We start from the raw sequence: 19,215 nt of genomic DNA on the forward strand, positions 1-19,215 counted from the left end.
GATGATCAAAAAACGAGAAATAATTGGCCAACACCGAGAAAATATATATATTTGTTTTAGCAAATTACAAGAACATTTTCTTAATTTGAATGCTGTTGAAAACTAATTTCAGTAGGCAGAAAAATGAAAATCACAAAAATCAGATAACGAAAAGCTAGTTTCTCCATACAAATTCCCATACAAAATTGAAAAGGTCTGCTCAGATCGCTCCCAAATTGTAGGAGGTTGTTTTGACGCCTGATTGTGACCAAAAAATGGCTGTTCTGAATATAGAGCTACCCTAATGGCAACCAAAGACCGTATCAACAAATTTTAAAAAACAAATCTAGCAATTTTTTAAGCTTTTCGAAAATATTGTTTTCAAAAATGGGCAAACATAGGTACTACTTTTAAATATCAAAAACTGCGTTTTTTTAAGTCGTCAAAAAATGGCAATAACTTGAAACGATGCACTTCACAAAAATTTTAAATCATTTTAAAAATTACATTTTTTTTGGAAAATTATAACATGGTCAAAGAAACATCTTTTACATGTTCTAAAAAGATGGCATTATATACAAAAAATAAAAAAGTGTTTTTTCATATAAGTTTTGAGTAAAAAAAAGTGATTTTAAAAATCAGCTACATTTTTGTTTCCGTGTATAATTTTTTTCAGTGTAATCCACATCCATAGTTACAACTTTGCCGAAGACACAAAATCGATCAAAACATTTCTACGTACTTTGTATGAATTTTCCCATCTGTACCAATTTTGAATGAGAATTTTCCAATTTTTTATGGAAAATAATATGGTCATGCTGATAATTCAAAGAAGCACTTAAATTTTGAAAAGTCGAATTTCGTAGAGACTTGCTCAGTACTCATAATTGATTGCAAAATAATTCAGCAATTTTTTTTTCTTGAATGAAATTTAGTGCCTAAACTTTCGAAACCCTTTTTTAAACCACTCATATAAAAAAAAAGCAAATAGGTGATTTTTGTAAAAATAAGTAGGTATATGTGAAGGTGCAAGTAGGTGATTTTTTGTAAAAATCTATACACGATGATACCATAATTATGAAAATAGTTTAACTTATTATAGAGCATCGTCGTTTTTTTTTTTTTTTTAACAGTCCTGATTACAACCTCCAACTTTGCCGAAGACTTCAAATCGATCGGAAATTTCCTTCTTCTACCTTCTCATGAATTTTCACACTTTTTGTGTAGACTGAAAAGCCCTCAAGGTATAAATATTGCAAAATGGCTTTTAAATTGATGGTCTGAAATTATCAAAACAATAAACTTAGTGTAAAAAAAACTTGCTCAGCTGAAATAAATCTAAATGCAGCGATTGTTTGCCAATTTTCAGTACGATTTTGATTTAAATCCTAGGAATGAGCAATTCTCTACGAAATCGGTATTTTTTCTTCAATTTTATTTTTTGTATTTTTTAATCCGGCTGAAACTTTTTTGGTGCCTTCGGTATGCCCAAAGAAGCCATTTTGCATCATTAGTTTGTCCATATAACTTTCCATACAAATTTGGCAGCTGTCAATACAAAAATGATGTATGAAAATTCAAAAATCTGTATCTTTTGAAGGAAATTTTTGATCGATTTGGTGTCTTCGGCAAAGTTGTAGGTATGGATACGGACTACACTGGAAAAAAAATGATACACGGTAAAAAAAAATTGGTGATTTTTTTATTTAACTTTTTATCACTAAAACTTGATTTGCAAAAAAACACTATTTTTATTTTTTTTTATTTTTTGATATGTTTTAGAGGACATAAAATGCCAACTTTTCAGAAATTTCCAGGTTGTGCAAAAAATCATTGAGCGAGTTATGAATTTTTGAATCAATACTGATTTTTTCAAAAAATCGAAAAATTGGTCGAAAAAATTTTTCAACTTCATTTTTCGATGTAAAATCGAATTTGCAATCAAAAAGTACTTTAGTGAAATTTTGATAAAGTGCACCGTTTTCATGTTAAATCCATTTTTAGGTGACTTTTTTGAAAATAGTCGCAGTTTTTCATTTTTTAAAAATAGTGCACATGTTTGCTCACTTTTGAAAAAAATATTTGTGAAATGCTGAGAAAATTCTCTATATTTTGCTTCTTAGGACTTTGTTGATTTGACCTTTATTTGCTGAGATATTGCAATGCAAAGGTTTAAAAACAGGAAAATTGATGTTTTCTAAGTCTCACCCAAACAGCCCACCATTTTTCAATGTCGATATCTCAGCAACTAATGGTCCGATTTTCAATGTTAATATATGAAACATTTGTAAAATTTTCCGATCTTTTCGAAAACAATATTTTAAAAATTTTCAAATCAAGACTAACATTTTAAAAGGGCGTAATATTGAATGTTTAGCCCTTTTGAAATGTTAGTCTTGATTTGAAAATTTTGAAAATATTTTTTTCAAAAAGATCGGAAAATTTTACAAATGTTTCATATATTAACATTGAAAATCGGACCATTAGTTGCTGAGATATCGACATTGAAAAATGGTGGGCTGTTTGGGTTAGACTTAGAAAACATCAATTTTCCTGTTTTTAAACCTTTGCATTGCAATATCTAAGCAACTAAAAGTCGTATCAACAAAGTCTGAAAAAGCAAAATATAGAGAATTTTCTCAGCTTTTCAAATTTTTTTTTCAAAAGTGGGCAAACATGTGCACTATTTTTTAAAAATGAAAAACTGCGACTATTTTCAAAAAAGTCACCTAAAAATGGATTTAACATGAAAACGGTGCACTTTATCAAAATTTCACTAAAGTACTTTTTGATTGCAAATTCGATTTTACATCGAAAAATGAAGTTGAAAAATTTTTTCGACCAATTTTTCGATTTTTTGAAAAAATCAGTATTGATTCAAAAATTCATAACTCGCTCAATGATTTTTTGCACAACCTGGAAATTTCTAAAAAGTTGGCATTTTATGTCCTCTAAAACATATCAAAAAATAAAAAAAAAATAAAAATAGTGTTTTTTTGCAAATCAAGTTTTAGTGATAAAAAGTTAAATAAAAAAATCACCAAATTTTTTTTACCGTGTATCATTTTTTTCCAGTGTAGTCCGTATCCATACCTACAACTTTGCCGAAGACACCAAATCGATCAAAAATTTCCTTCAAAAGATACAGATTTTTGAATTTTCATACATCATTTTTGTATGGACAGCTGCCAAATTTGTATGGAAAATTATATGGACAAACTAATGATGCAAAATGGCTTCTTTGGGCATACCGAAGGCACCAAAAAAGTTTCAGCCGGATTAAAAAATACAAAAAAAATCGAATGACCGAAATCCTAGAGAACTGCTCGAATGGAAATAATCTTCTTCAATTTTTCACAAATGATCGGTGAAGTAAAAGCTGAAAGATCAAAATCTAAAATTAGAATTCGATTCAAAATCGAGCAATTTCAATCTAAAGGCAATTTCATGAAAATATCATTTAGTCATTGATGATATTTTTGAAAGTTCGGGAGAGGTTTCCGGACCAGGTTGAATCTTTTACCACGTCTAATTTTGTCGGTTAGGAATGTTTGCTAGTTAAAAAATAGATTTGACATTATTTCATCGCTGATAATTTGAAAAAGTCCAAATATGCAAATTCATTTTTTCAATAAGTTATGATTTCGAAACCAAGTGCGTTAAATAACCCAAAATATAAAGATCAAAAGATGGAATAAATAAAAAAATAATACGAGAATTTCTTTAGATTTTAATCTCAAAATCATGAAAAATTTGTATAATGCCGTGATAATATGATAACATTTCTTCTTCGTTTTCATTTTCTGAAATTTAAAAAAAGGCCTCAAAACAGTTCAACATAAAAAACAGATATTTTTTTTAATGTTAGAATTTTCTTAGATTTTTTGAAGTTCAACTATAACAAATATTTCAAAATAAAGTTTGGCAATCTAAATTTCCTCCATAAAATTACTCACTATCCTCTCCCCGCATCACAGCCAATGCCATCGTCGAGCCAAAGCAAACATTTAATAAAACCTAAACAACTGTTCCCTAGCCCTAGCCACTATACAACTTGCTCCATTCGCTTAGTAGCTAGTATTTAGAATGCGCCCTCCCTTTGCCTTGTTGGTTGGCCTATGAGCAACAGCAACAAAAAAAGAGAGTAAGCAATTAAAAGCCGGCGGCGGCGGAGCGCGCACGAGTTTCAAGTTTGTACAAGCAAAGTAAATTCCATTATTTTATTGGCACGAGAGCAGCGCCAGCAAATGGGTGAAAAGTCATCGACAGTTGGAGGATGACATTTAATGGGTTTTAAACTTGGTTGGATACAACTTAACCCTATTTTGAAAAATATAAGCAAATTTAAATAAATTACACTTAAAAAAAAGTTACTTAATTTTACCAATCCCCTTCTCACAGCAAAAAAAAGGCCATTCAAAAACCCAAACAAATTAGTTTGTTTGCTTTAGTCACTGCACATGTTCGCGATTAGTTCCCTTCCCAGCTCTTTCTCTTCCATCGATGGGCAAAAATAGATTGAAGAACCAATTCGCGCTGGTGTGTACCGTAAACACCTGCACCCTGCACGATTTTCGATTTGGACCCAAACACCACCGCAACGAAAACGCAAAAATCGCCAAAATTCACTCTCTCCACCAGATGCCGGTAATCGAATCTGACAGGAAAAAGTGAAAATGAAAATGTTGAAGCAAATTTTGCACAGCTTTTTTTGTTTCCTTTTGGCACACATACAGGTGCCAAAAATAGCACACCAACACACACACACACAAATATATACATACTAGGGTGGGTACTTTTTTCAAAAAGTTCTCGCTTCAAGTTTTAGTATGGTTCCCCTTGTAGGGCATGCCCATAGGGACTTTCATGCCAAATATCAGCTCATTTGGTTGTAAACTGGCTGCGCGCATCAGGGTTAAAGTTTACATGGGAATTACTATGGGAAATTGGAACTTTTTGTTCAAACGCTCCTACAGGTCTGGGAAAATCACGCGCCAACTTCTGGTATGGTCAGGCCTATGGGGAATGGTCTGGAGAACACTTTTCCCGAAGAGAGCATATGGATTCGTTGTCCCTAGACCTGGCGCATCGGCAATCAATCCGATGTCTCCGGAATCAACGGTTTTCCCTCAAAAACCATCAAATTTTCCTTAGCATGCTATGAAACCTTGATGAACACCGCGACGCCATACGTCAGGCAGCTACCACGTGGGTGAGAAACGGCTGGAATATTTAATTGCAAACCTTCTTTTAACTAGAAAATGATCATTTCGAGTAATCCTGATATTATTTAGTCGAATCTAGAATCTTTGCATAGCATGTTTGTATTTTTTTGCAAATATTTCAACCACGTGGTAGCTGTCTGACATATGGCGTCGCGGTGTTCATCAAGCTTTCATAGCATGCTAAGGAAAATTTGATGCTTTTTGAGGGAAAACCGTTGATTCCGGAGACATCGGATTGTTTGCCGATGCGCCAGGTCTAGGGACAACGAATCCATATGCTCTCTTCGGGAAAAGTGTTCTCCAGACCATTCCCCATAGGCCTGACCATACCAGAAGTTGGCGCGTGATTTTCCCAGACCTGTAGGAGCGTTTGAACAAAAAGTTCCAATTTCCCATAGTAATTCCCATGAAAACTTTAACCCTGATGCGCGCAGCCAGTTTACAACCAAATGAGATGATATTTGGCATGAAAGTCCCTATGGGCATGCCCTACAAGGGGAACCATACTAAAACTTGATCCGAGAACTTTTTGAAAAACGTACCCACCCTAATACATACATCCAGTTTCGAATTATATTACACTCTTAAATCTAAACTCACAAAAACACAACACAGAGTCGTTACACAGACAAATAGATGTCAAAGTATTTTTTGCATTTCTTGCCGTAAGACAAAAGTGATGGCGCCACCATCATTTAGTACCAATTTAATTATCAAAACACGAATAATGTCTGATGCCTCTTTGTCTGTGGTCGTAACATGACCGATATCCGTTGGCGCCACGACCATTGGCCGGCCATTGGTACAGTTGCCAGAGGGGACTGGTCCCCGACCCGTGGCCAGTTGGATGTCCTTCGCCTTGTGTCCGCCACTACTCGGGCAAGGTTTCGCACATTTATTTTTGTGACCAACAACTTCCATGCCCCTCCAAAGCAAAACTCACAGCGGCGACGGATGCTGGTGTGGAGCACTGATGGAAAAAATATTCTAGCTGTCGTCAAAATAAATGTACTATATTTATTTTATGTACTTTTTTACAATAATGAAATAAATCAAAATCATTAAAAACCCAGACTCTTAAATTAACAAAATACATAAGAAAAAAATTTCTGATGATTGAACCAATTTCAAACTTCAAAAAACTCAACCAAGCTATTTTTATTTATCTCATTTTCAATTTGTCATGTTTTGTAACTTTTTCTACGAAATACTTAACTTCTCTTATATTTAGCAGCAAAAAACATTATATGTTTCTCATTTCTCTAAAAAAAGTCTAGCCTACAGTTTAAAATTATTCACTTTTCGATTTTTACTTACTTTTTGAGTTATAAAATTGAAAAATCAGCTAAAAAAAACATTTTTATGTTGTGTTGAGTTTAAAACATACAACAATAAGTACGATAAAAATTTGACCCTGAAATTACTAATGGAGCAATCCTCTAAAATTTCACTTTTTTCGAGATCATTTGTTTTGTAGTTTTTAATCTTAGTGAAACTTTGTCCATGCATTCAAAAAATGCTCGCAAAATAAAAAAAACTATTTTGGGATCTGAACTTTAAAAAAAAACATTTTTCGAGATTTTTAATTTTCTATTTTTTATAAAGGTGGATATTAGTCTGGTACAAATATTTTCAAAAGTTTTTGTCGACCCCTCTCCTCCCCCAAAACGCCATTCTTACATTTTTTCAAAACTAATGATTGGAAAACAACTACAACTAGTGTGACATGCATTTTAAAACACTTTTTTCATTCAAATGTGGAGACTGTGGCTTGTTGTTTCAATTTTTGTATTTTTTTTTATTTTTTTTACTTTTCCAAAGACACTAAAAATCGATCAGAAAATCTCTTCTCAAGATACAGATTTTCGAGTATTATTCAGAGGCCTATTTTGTATGACCAGCCCGCAAATTGAATCGAACCATATATGGAAAAACTTATGAATCAATTAGTTATGATGCAAAATTGCTTATTTAGGGAATGCATGAAAAAAGTTTCATCTAAATGAAATAAAAAAACGAAAAATCGTTTTACGTAAATGTAGAGAATTACTCAGTGGGAATTCTTGGTAAAATTTTGAAGAAAAATCTTGTTTTGCAAAACACTGTAACTGTTGAGCAGTTCTCTAGGATTTCGGTCATTCGATTTTTTTTTTATTTTTTAATCCGACTGAAACTTTTTTGGTGCCTTCGGTATGCCCAAAGAAGCCATTTTGCATCATAAGTTTGTCCAAATAATTTTCCATACAAATTTGGCAGCTGTCCATACAAAAATGATGTATGAAAATTCAAAAATCTGTATCTATTGAAGAAATTTTTTGATCGATTTGGTGTCTTCGACAAAGTTGTAGGTAATGATACACGGTAAAAAAAAATTTGCTGATTTTTTATTTAACTTTTTATCACTAAAACTCAATTTGCAAAAAAACACTATTTTTAATTTTTTTATTTTTTGATATGTTTTAGAGGACATAAAAAGCCAACTTTTCAGAAATTTCCAGGTTGTGCGAAAAATCATTGACCGAGTTATGAATTTTTTTAATCAATACTGATTTTTTCAAAAAATCGAAATATTGGCCGCAAAAATTTTTCAACTTCATTTTCCGATGTTAAATCAAATTTGCAATCAAAAAGTACTTTAGTGAAATTTTGATAAAGTGCACCGTTTTTAAGGTAAATCCATATTCAGGTGACCTTTTTTTTTAAAAAAAAGCCACATTTTCATTTTTTTAAATTAGTGCACATGTTTGCCCACTTTTGAAAAAAATATTTTTGAAAAGCTGAGAAAATTCTCTATATTTTGCTTCTTCGGACTTTGTTGATACGCCCTTAAGTTGCTGAGATATTGCAATGCAAAGGTTTAAAAACAGGAAAATTGATGTTTTCTAAGTCTCACCCTAACAGCCCACCATTTTTCAATGTCGATATCTCAGCAACTAATGGTCCGATTTTCAATGTTAAAATATGAAACATTTGTGAAATTTTTCGATCTCTTCGAAAACAATATTTTCAAAATTTTCAAATCAAGACTAACATTTTAAAAGGGCGTAATATTGAATGTTTGGCCCTTTTGAAATGTTAGTCTTGATTTGAAAATTTTGAAAATATTGTTTTCGAAAAGATCGGAAAATTTATCAAATGTTTCATATTTTAACATTGAAAATCGACATTGAAAAATGGTGGGCTGTTTGGGTGAGACTTAGAAAACATCAAATTTCCTGTCATTAAACCTTTGCATTGCAATATCTCAGCAACTTAAGGGCGTATCAACAAAGTCCGAAGAAGCAAAATATATAAAATTTTCTCAGCTTTTCAAAAATATTTTTTTTCAAAAGTGGGCAAACATGTGCACTTATTTGAAAAAATGAAAAACTTTGACTATTTTAAAAAAAGTCACCTAAATATGAATTTAACTTGAAAACGGTGCACTTTATCAAAATTTAACTAAAGTACTTTTTGATTGCAAATTTGATTTTACATCGAAAAATGAAGTTGAAAAATTTTTGCGACCAAAATTTCGATTTTTTGAAAAAATCAGTATTGATTAAAAAAATCATAACTCGGTCAATGATTTTTTGCACAACCTGGAAATTTCTGAAAAGTTGGCATTTTATGTCCTCTAAAAGATATCAAAAAATAAAAAAAAATTAAAAATAGTGTTTTTTTGCAAATCAAGTTTTAGTGATAAATAGTTAAATAAAAAAAACCACTAAAATTTTACCGTGTATCATTTTTTTCCAGTGTAGTCCATATCCATACCTACAACTTTGCCGAAGACACCAAATTGATCAAAAAATTCCTTCAAAAGATACAGATTTTTGAATTTTCATACATCATTTTTGTATGGACAGCTACCAAATTTGTATGGAAAATTATTTGGACAAACTAATGATGCAAAATGGCTTCTTTGGGCATACCGAAGGCACCAAAAAAGTTTCAGTCGGATTAAAAAATACAAAAATTAAAATTGAAGAAAAAAGACCGATTTCGTAGAGAATTGCTCTGTTGAAAAATTCATTTAAAAAAAACCCTTTTTCATTCCAATAAATTACAAAAGATTTTTCTTTAGATATTTTTCCTACACAGAAAAAAAAAGTCATGGTAATATAACATCTGGGAAGGGGTACATCTTTTATGTCACAAAAAGAGAGGTGATTTTTCCTCTGGAAATGTGTAATTTTACCACTTTTCTGGTGTAATGTCACTTTTTCAGTCTAAATTGAGGTAAAATTACATCATAAATGAGGTAATATTCAACCTTCCAAAATTACAGCTTCCAAATTTACATTACTTTTTTCTATGTGAATAAAAATAGCTGTTTCATAGAAAAATTACATTCCAGTATATTTTTCGGGTTATTTTTTCAAATGTTTTTCTTCAAATTACGATATCTATATGAAGTGCTCTTAATCCAAAACCAAAATCGCGCTAGAGGTTGCAAAGTCTGTTATAATAAAAGAAAATATCCATACCCTTTTACTTTTACTTAAATGCATCCGATTTACAAAAAAAAATACATTTTATCTGTATTTTTTCACTTTTGAGTAAGCTAATATCGAATTATGTACTTAGAGAAAGTTCATAAATTTTAATTACATAATTTAATCAAATATGCCTCTATCAGCCAAACTTATAATTTTTACATTTACTTGAGATCAATTTATAATTATTGAAGAAGTCTTGGTTCTCAGGTTTGTATTTACTTTTGAACAAGCTATTTTCATTTGCGAATATGTTTTTACAAAATCACCTCAATTTTATGAAACTTCGCTTGCAAACAAGTCAAGTCACGTAACTTTGACCATTTCCGAGTTTCTCAAAAACTTTGCAATTATGCTGGGAATTTTTTCACAAAAATAATTTAAATCTTAAGCTTCGAAAAAAATCCAGTTATGTTTTTTTTCCTCAGTGTCACTTGACACTTGCCCAAAGTGTGAAGGAAGAGCAGAAGCCCCTCAAACAACAACAACAACGCCATCATAAGCATCACCTTTCGCAGACTAATGAGGTTTTTCACAGCAGCATCGGGTGGTGATGATCGCATCATGATTATGTGACGAAACCCGGCAAAGAAGATGGGATGCAAAATTTTCTGTAGTTTTTTCCCCCGAGTTCTTACGGGAGTCCGATAGTTACAAGTTAGAGCTCGAGTTAGAGTCTGTCAACACTGCTCTCGTCGGTGATACTGGCGGACGCTTGTGGATGGATGAACATATCGTTGTCATTTTCCGCTTTGAAATCGTTTGGTAGGAGTTGTCAGGTCAATGAAAGATTATGGTTTGCATGGTAGACATGTCGTTAAGGTTACCGTAGAATTTAAATCTTTAAAAAATCTACTTTAAATTTTTATTCAAAAAAAAATGTTTAAAGACCACCCTAACATGTTCCCAAGGTGTCACATTTGCCGTGAGCTTGACCATGGACCTTGTCCCTTTTGGACCGTGGAAAGTTCCACCCAACTATCCCCATTGGCTGTTGAAGATGTGTAACCATTAAAGTCAGGGTGGTGGAGGTTGGATGAACGATGGACCACCGATGACAACCACCAGCCAATTCAACGTTCTTTTACACTTTTCTCTTCGCTACTCTTGCGAGTGGAAATTCTGTGACGGACGACAACGACGACGATGTGGTTCTCGTTAGTGTATTGTAATAAGCTTGTGTTATGTGTGTAGGTTGGTTCCCTTCCCTCCTTCGTTCTCACCCGTTGGAGGTTATTTTTAGAGACGATTTGCTATTTTTATGTCATAATTTGATTTCGATCGGCTTCGGCTGCTGGCCATATCCTGAGAGCAACGTTGTACACATCCCAGCTGCCGTTGAACTCGTTCAATCATCTTAATTTATTTATTTGTTATTTTAGGCAATTTGTTTTGGGAATTGCACGGTAAGTTAAAACATGGAAAGCGTACTGATTTATGGAAATTCCATAAATAATTCATTTGGGATTGGATTTTTTTCCGAATCCAACAAAATCAATCAATTACTTTGAGGATATGTTCTTTTTCAATGTTTTTTTTGGAACCATCAGTTCTGTTACTTTTCGTGTTTTTTTTTTTGTGTCCAAGTGAGGCAGTTACAAATATTTTCAAATTTTATGTCGTTTATTATGAAAATAGTTTTGAAGAAAAACTTTGAAAATTTCACTAAAAATATGTTAATCTGTAATTTTGGTAAAGGTTTTAGTTTTGGACATTGAAAATTGGATCAATGGATCCCCAAGATATTCTCGATTGAAAAATTAGAAAATATATATGACACTTTAAAAACTATTTTATTTATTGCACGAAGCCAATTTCAGCAACAAAAAGAAGGTTTAACAAAAAAAAACTTAGCGTCATCATAAAAAAAACTAGTTATAATTTGAAAATGTTGCGCCATATCAAAATTTAAAAAATTCTTGTCGACTCTTTTGAATCACAAAAATCTAACAGCGATAAAGTTTGCCAATTGCATTTTTGTGCTAAAAAGGTAATTGAAAAAAAATTGAAAAAAAATAATCAAAAAACTCTATTTATCTTCTTTATATATAAAAGATTTCGACGGTTTTGTTCGAACGCGAATCAATTCAAGAAGGAACGTCGGATCAAGGTGCTCTTTGTCGTGTTGGGTTCGTATAAGTCCAAGGAAGGTTCTTACGCTAACTAATTGACACTTGGCCACTCTAGAACCGGTTCCGGAGCATCGGCAATTTTTATGGAGAAAATTACGAAAAATCAAATTTTGATCACAGGAGGCTGAATAAGCAAAAAATCAAAAAACGTCAACAAACGAAAAAAATGCAGAACGAAGTTTGTCGGGTAAGGCTTGTATTTAATAATTTTGTTATGATAATTTTACATGGAAACCCAAAATATGACCAAAAATCGATTTTTCCACACTTTAGCCAATTCTGAGGGCAGATTCAGATTCAGCGGGCAAAATTACATGGAAAACATATTGGAAAAACGAAACTATTGGCACTACGCCCCCCGTGGTATGGCCTTCCTCTAACGTGGGATTTCTGCTCCAGCGCCTCTGACGAGACAGGAGAAACCGGGACCGACGTTTTACTTCACCATCCGATAGAAGCTCAGTGGATAAGGCGGGAATCGAACCCGCGTCTCATAGCATCATCGGGATCGGCAGCCGAAGCCGCTACCCCTGCGCCACGAGACCCACGGAAAACATATTGGATAATGTTCGAATTTTTCAAATGAAGATATCTCGTGTTTGAAGAAAAACACCCCTGAGAATTTCTCTGCGTTTGTAATGCTATATCTTCTCTTTCAAATGCAATCTGGTGCTTAAAATTTGGCTTGCGCCTTTTCGAGGTATTTGAGTTTTAAATTAGCATCTTTTTACCTTAAAATGGATGAAACTTTTGACCCTTGAGTCCAAATTGACTTGTCAAAAAATAAAAATGTTTGTTTTTTTAGAGCTCTAAAAGTGCCCTAAATTTGGTCGTAGAAAGCGTAGATTACGAGATAAAATTTTGTTGTCTTGGACAAAGTTGCTTGGATTGGCAAGTCCAACAACTTTCTAGAAAACAAAAAAAAATCCCAAAAATATTCCTGAAAAGTTAAATTTTCAAAATCATCCTAATCGTGAACCGCCCAAATTTTCAGCCAAATCAAAAGTTGCCTCTTTTCATTTATAACAACTCTTCTGAAGACACCAAAGATCCAAAACTTCACCATTATTCAAAAAAATCCATTTTCCACTGATTTTTGCGATCTGGACCACTGTGCATTGATATAGAAGTTGAAATAGTAGTTTATGCAACAAGTGGCAAAAAGAAGATTTTTTCAGCACGAGTTGTACATTTCTCGGGTGAGTTTTCAAAAAGCCGCCTCCTACACTAATATTCGTTTTTGTCCAAATTACAATAAAATTTCATTTATTTTTAGTTTGGGACTTTGTTTACCATTGGCTCTTACGTCTTTTTGAAAACTAATCCGAGATTTATCCAACGAGGTTTACCGAGTTACCCATTTACTATTTTTTAAATGGATAAAAAGCTCTGGGAGTTAGAGGAAAAAACATTTAGTTAGGTAGGCAGTGTTGCGATTTTGAGCGCTCATCCGCTCATGAGCGAGCATTTTTCGCTCATTCGTGAGGAGGAGCGCGACGCGAGCTAGCTCACGTTTGCTCGTGCTCGTGTTTGCTCATTTATTTTATGAGCGAAAATGCTCATTGCTCGCGCTCGCGCTCATTTTTGCTCATTGAGCAAAATGAGCGGTATTTTTTTACCTGTACCGGGTAAACGATAATAACTTTTTTTTTCAGCAGAGCTTCGAGGTTGTTTTTTTTTTTCAAATGGAGGCTTGAATAGGCTAATCCTAATAATATTGGATGAAGTTATTTGTCATATTTTCTGTTTTGAAACTTTTTTTGGAGTCGGAGTTAAGGGGTTAAGGTGTTACATTAAGATCTGTACACAGTAAAAAACCATAGAAATATTACATCTGGGAAGTGCGTCTTTTATATTAGAAAAATGCGTAATTTTACTTCTGAAAATGTGTAATTTTACCACTTTTCTGGTGTAATGCAACTTTTTCAGTCTAAATCAAGGTAAAATTATAACATTCAAGAGGTAATATTCAACCTTACAAAATTACACCATCCAAATGTACACTTTTTTTAATGTGTAGAAATAATTCGATTAATAAAAAAAAGTTGATAATAGAGTGACACGTGAAAGTGAACTATTTAATAAAGCTGAAAAGTATCTTTTAAGTAAATAACACAAATATGTTTTCTTGGTAATACGTTTTGTCATGTTTTCATTCCTGGGCACCTCATCTTGTTTAGTCAATTATTTGTAAATAATTTTGCATGCAATAAATGTCAAATCTGTGTCTTAGATAATTTTTACATCAATTATCTTATTTATATGCTGGAGTCGATCCAAATAAATAAATGAGAAATGAGCGTGCTCAAAAGTAAAAACATGTTTGAATATAAAAAAAAAATCGATTACCATCCTATTTATAGTTTATTTAAAAACTAAAAATTCCGTTCCTTGACAGTTTACTCTAAATTTGAAAGTGAAATAAGCTAAAAAGAGTGTCTGGGATTCTTAGCAAATTAAGACACCTTAATTGCGAGTCAGCCATTTTTCATTTATCGGGAATTTAATCAAAACTAGTTTTCTAAATTATCAAACTCTGAAAAAAATATAGGCTGACAACATTAAAGTTTCATTGTTAATTTGATTTTGGTTAACCGCGGTAAATTTTCTTGAAATATTTCGAATTAACAAAAATCCACCAAAGCATTTACCATTACCACATTGATCACACAAAAAACTGTGGTAGAAAAGTATCCCCCGCAATCCACCGCGATCAATGTTTGATAGTTCGACGCCAACGAATGATTTCATGAAAATTTACCGCGGTTAATCAAAATTAAATTAGCAATGCAACTTTGATGAGTTCATGTCCCTTTTTCGCGATGAAATTATCTTCAAAAGTGGCAATCCAATTGGCCTGTGCCAGATTCATCAACAATACTAAAAATCTACCTGATTTGCTGATGAGCGCTCATTGAGCGCGAGCGCATGCGATGAGCATGAGCGAGCACGAGCTACCTGTTAAGTCCTCATGCTCATGAATGAGCGAGCACGGCTTCTGGCTTGCTCGCTCATTCGCAACCCTGTAGGTAGGTTAACTATTTACTAAAGGTATTCAAAAGCAATGATTTTATTTTATTTTACTTTTCAGTTGGTTAAACTAAAAAAATAAAAAAAATATGTTAGATTGTAAATAGGATATTTTATTTAAAAAACGTTACTTAATCCACCCTTAGGTGGTTGGTGCCTTCCTCACATTCGTTGGAAAGGTCATTTAACCCACCGGAGGTCGCGTTTACCTATCCAAAGTTAGGTCGCATGATATATTTGGACAACGTTTTCATCAAAATATCTGAGATCTATCCTCCAAAAAGTGTATAAATAACACTTAAGTGCTTATAACTTTTGGTAGGGTTGTCAGATTTTCAATGTTTCGAACGCGTTGGAAAGTTTTTTAAAATACCTATCCAACGACAGGTCGCATGATAGATCCGGACATCGTTTTCATCAAAATATCTGAGATCCGGCCTCCAAAAAGTACATAAATAACACTTAAGTGCTAATAACTTTTGATAGGGTTATCAGATCCTCAATGTATTGGTCGCGTTGGAAAGGTCTTTCAAATACCTTTCTAAAAATGTATAACATGCCAGGTTTTCTTACAAAAACCACCCTTTTTACAATCTTCCGGACTATTGTTGAAATCGTTTTTTTAGCATAACTTTTGAAGTACTTAACTAAACCGCATAATTTCTAATAGCGACTTATGGAACCTCAAGACGGATCGAATGACGCCAAAACGGACAAAATCGGTTCAGCCAATGTCAAGATAATCGAGTGACAATTTTTTGATCAACATCCCACCACACACACAGACATTTGCTCAGAATTTGATTCTGAGTCGATAGGTATACATGAAGGTGTGTCTAGGAGGTCTAATTGAGAAGTTCAATTTTCGAGTGATTTTATAGCCTTTCCTCAGTAAGGTGAGGAAGGCAAAAATGAAATCGAAATATTTTAAACAAAATTCAATAGGGGAGAGTGGGGAGACTTGATCCCCGGGGACACTTGATCCCAAGCCTGTATCTCGTAAGCATGTGGGTAAAACAATTAGCTTTGTTTTAGAAAGTTGTGCGAAATTGACTAAAACTCATTGTAGAAAACAAAGAAAAAAAATTAAAAAATGTTTAGATTGAGTTACACACATTTTTCTAAAAAGTGCTGCAAAAAACTTCCAAGAGATCTTTTTTCTTTGCTTTGATAAGTATAGAAAACACTCAAAAATCATTCAAAAAAATATTTTTTATGCATGAATTGTTTGATAAACATATCAACTCCAAAACCCTTACGCATTTGACGTTAAATTTATCGTCATACTATTTTTACAATCAATTGTTTAAAAAAATGCGTTTAGGGAGACTTGATCCCTGAATTTTTACAGTCACTGGAATCAGCCTCAAGATTAAATAATTGGGCTGGGTTTTCGTACATAGTTTCCTTTAGTATAGTTGTACATAATTACTGCAGTTTGAACCATTTTTCAAAAGTTTTGAAAACAAAAATTACCAGCTTTTGTAAACATGCTCAATTTTGGTCTAAAAAAGAAAATTTTAGGTTTTTAAATATTTTGCATGCTAAACTTGTTATATTTTGAACACAAACGTACAGGTTTAATGTGAAATTGTTGTAACTTATAGAAAATTAAAAGTTTGGATGAATAAGAAACATCTTGCTTAAGATTTCTTCAAAATGTTGAAAGGGGGATCAAATTACCCCTCAACATTTTGAAAATGCCAGTTTAAAATATTTTTTTAAAACGCTTGGCATGATTCGAAGAGTTTATCTGATGAAATACCCTTATCAGCCAAACATAGTTTAATGTTTAAGCTTTCAATTCATGCAAAAAGTTCATAGTTTCGTGAGAAATTGACAGAGTTATGTGCGATACAAAAAAAGGGGATCAAGTCTCCCCACTCTCCCCTACTATAAGATTAATTGATTCCCTTATTTTCAACAATGAAAAAATCAACAATGAATCATCAATAGGCACTATTTCAGCATCCATTCACAGATCAACGCCGTCACCCATCCATCTCGAAACCAGCATCAATATCAGTTGAATGTCAGCAATCGCCTTCTGCCGCTGCCGTCAATCACCTCAACCGTAAACAAACCGGTAATGCATCAAGATTGCACATTTTCGCGCATTGTCGATTTGTGTTTACCAATAGATTCCTCGATAGTATAGTGGTCAGTATTCCCCACCCCCTCCGAATTCCGCGCGAACTCACCTTGGATCCGGCAGGATGATCTTCTTGCTGGCCCGTGCCGCCGGCATGCACTTGGACTTTTCCATCGCCATCAGATAGCTGACATCGGCCAGCACCGCTTCCAGGTCCGCCATCTTGGTCCGCTTTTGTTGTTGTGTTTCTCCTTTGACACAAATACACTTGTTTTCTTCTCGATTTCGTCGTCGTCGTCGGCTGTCAACCCAGTGCGGAGTTGTTCCGAGTGAGTGCCCCTTCTGTTGTTGTTGTCAAGGCCTACTGTGTGGCAACAGCACTGGAAAATCCCTCCCTCCACTCGTCGCCGCACACACTGTTGCTTCTTCAAGTTTTTCCTCTTGCTTCTGCTGGGTTGAAGTTTTCGGGGAAAACCGCAAACACCCCGGCTGCTATGGTTTGGCCACCTCTTAAGGGCTCAACGTGAAGTACACCACGTTGTGAGAGAGATTGCTCTCTCTTGCTCACGCGCGCAGAACAATAACACCAACTGCAACAAAAACAACAAGTGGGTATTGTTAGTTTTTCCCCCGGAGGAAAACTCTTGGGATTTTCGTCCCCCCCACTTTCTTCTGTGTGAAAAGTGTTCTACGCTGTAGATTTCTGGGCCCGATTGGAGCGCTTCAAGAATTTTCCTTTTCGCTAGATTAAACAAACAATTAAGAGCTTGAAGTTGTGTCGAGCAAGAAATTTTCCGAATTTTCCACAAGCAGTGCGCATGGAGCGCTCTTGTGTAAACACGGCGTCGAACACAGACTCCACAATCGATTTTCGTTGATTTTCCGAGATTTTCCACCTCTTCCTACTGCGCGCGGGTGGAAAGAAAAGCGTTTTTCCTTACACCTCGCCACCCCGCTCTTCTTCCGGTCGCAGCTGACTTGGATGTCGCACTTCCTGGCCTACTTCGAGCAGATGAGCAACACTATCTTCCTTCTCTCACTCGTGCTCCTGCTCCCGCCGAACATAAACAAATGAATGAATGGAGGAATTTATCTGCTTGTTATTGAATAGAAACAACACACTAGAAACACACAAGAGCATCACTACACGGAGATACACTCACACACGTAGCACAGCTCCATTAGCAAAAGAAATAATAATCAACACGCAGCTCTCGCGAGAGCTCTCAAAATTCGCTCACGCGCTCTCACGCCGCGCTCTTTCTCCGATTCGCAAAATGTTTCTTTTTTTTGCTCGCCGTCTTCGTCGCTCGAGAATCGAACCAAGGACCCCCGTCGTAGCCTAGAGGCGCACACACAAAAACTTGCCCTGCTGCGACGTCGTCGCAAACAAAAAAAACTCGCACGTATCAAGACTTAACTTCGTCACACCTTCTCTGATTAGGGTAGCCTGAAGAGCCCTGATAAACCCCTTCTTCCGACGATGACTAGGTCGTCACTCACGGACCAGACTCTCTGCCCACGGCTGAGAGCTTCTTGTAGCGTGATTTTCGGAAGAGGCAAGGACACACAGAGCAAAAATCGCTCGTTCGCTCGCGCACGCAGAGCACAAAAAAACCTGTCCAGACAACCCTTAAAGCAAACCCGTGCAACCTTGGTTTCAGAGACCTTGGCGGCGCTCCGCCAGTTGCGAATCGGCTGCGCGTCGTTCAAAATGTCACACGCGTACGCACGCTTCTTCCCGCCTTCTGTCAATATATTGCCAAGAAATACCGGAGTGAAACCCCCCCGTCTAAATTGAAGAGAAAAAAAGACCCCCGGTCGAAGTCACACACCGCACACACTTCCGAACGCGTCGAACTCTGCTCACTGACTGTGGTTTCGGAGAGTTTGGCGAGCCGTGCTCCCCCCAATGAGTCAAGACTTGTCCAAGTGAGTGCGCTCCCCCTTGGAGTGCATGGAGAGCGTGGAGAGTGAGCTCCCCCTTATTTGGATGTATGTTGACTCCCCCTTTGCAGACTCCCAACCCCGCTGATGGGGGTTTGGGGGGATTGACAGTTTGCGTGACATTTGCGAGTGCGTGCTCTCTGTTGGGGCTCGTGAGCTGAGCAACAGGGCATTTAAACGTAGGATACTGGTTTCGAATTATGCACAATTCCAAAGCGAGTTTTGAATTTGATGAAAATATACTAAAGAGATGAGAATAGTTAACTTAATTTATTTTGCTGACATTGACAATAAAATCAACATTTTGGATGGCTAAAATCTTTTCTTTTTTT

General features: G+C 34.9%; 1 protein-coding gene across 7 annotated transcripts in view; it reads right to left on the minus strand.

The window, feature by feature from the left end:
• The window catches only part of LOC120415167 (G protein-coupled receptor kinase 1), a 265,002-nt gene extending 246,162 nt beyond the window's left edge, over positions 1–18,840 (minus strand). The window contains exons 1-2 of one of the 7 annotated variants that reach the window (XM_039576611.2): positions 18,772–18,840; positions 17,046–17,526 (exon numbers count right to left, since the gene is read on the minus strand). In XM_039576611.2, coding sequence (XP_039432545.1) covers positions 17,046–17,158 — 113 coding nt within the window. In that variant the 5' untranslated portion in view covers positions 17,159–17,526; positions 18,772–18,840. Of the gene's footprint in view, positions 1–17,045; positions 18,369–18,589 lie in introns of those variants that run through there. The other 6 variants (XM_039576609.2, XM_039576607.2, XM_039576610.2 and 3 more) reach the window with 6 other exon arrangements.
• Between the last annotated feature and the right edge of the window lie 375 nt (positions 18,841–19,215).

Source organism: Culex pipiens, chromosome 2 (assembly GCF_016801865.2).
Source record: "Culex pipiens pallens isolate TS chromosome 2, TS_CPP_V2, whole genome shotgun sequence".
In the NCBI taxonomy this organism is placed as follows: Eukaryota; Metazoa; Arthropoda; class Insecta; order Diptera; family Culicidae; genus Culex; species Culex pipiens.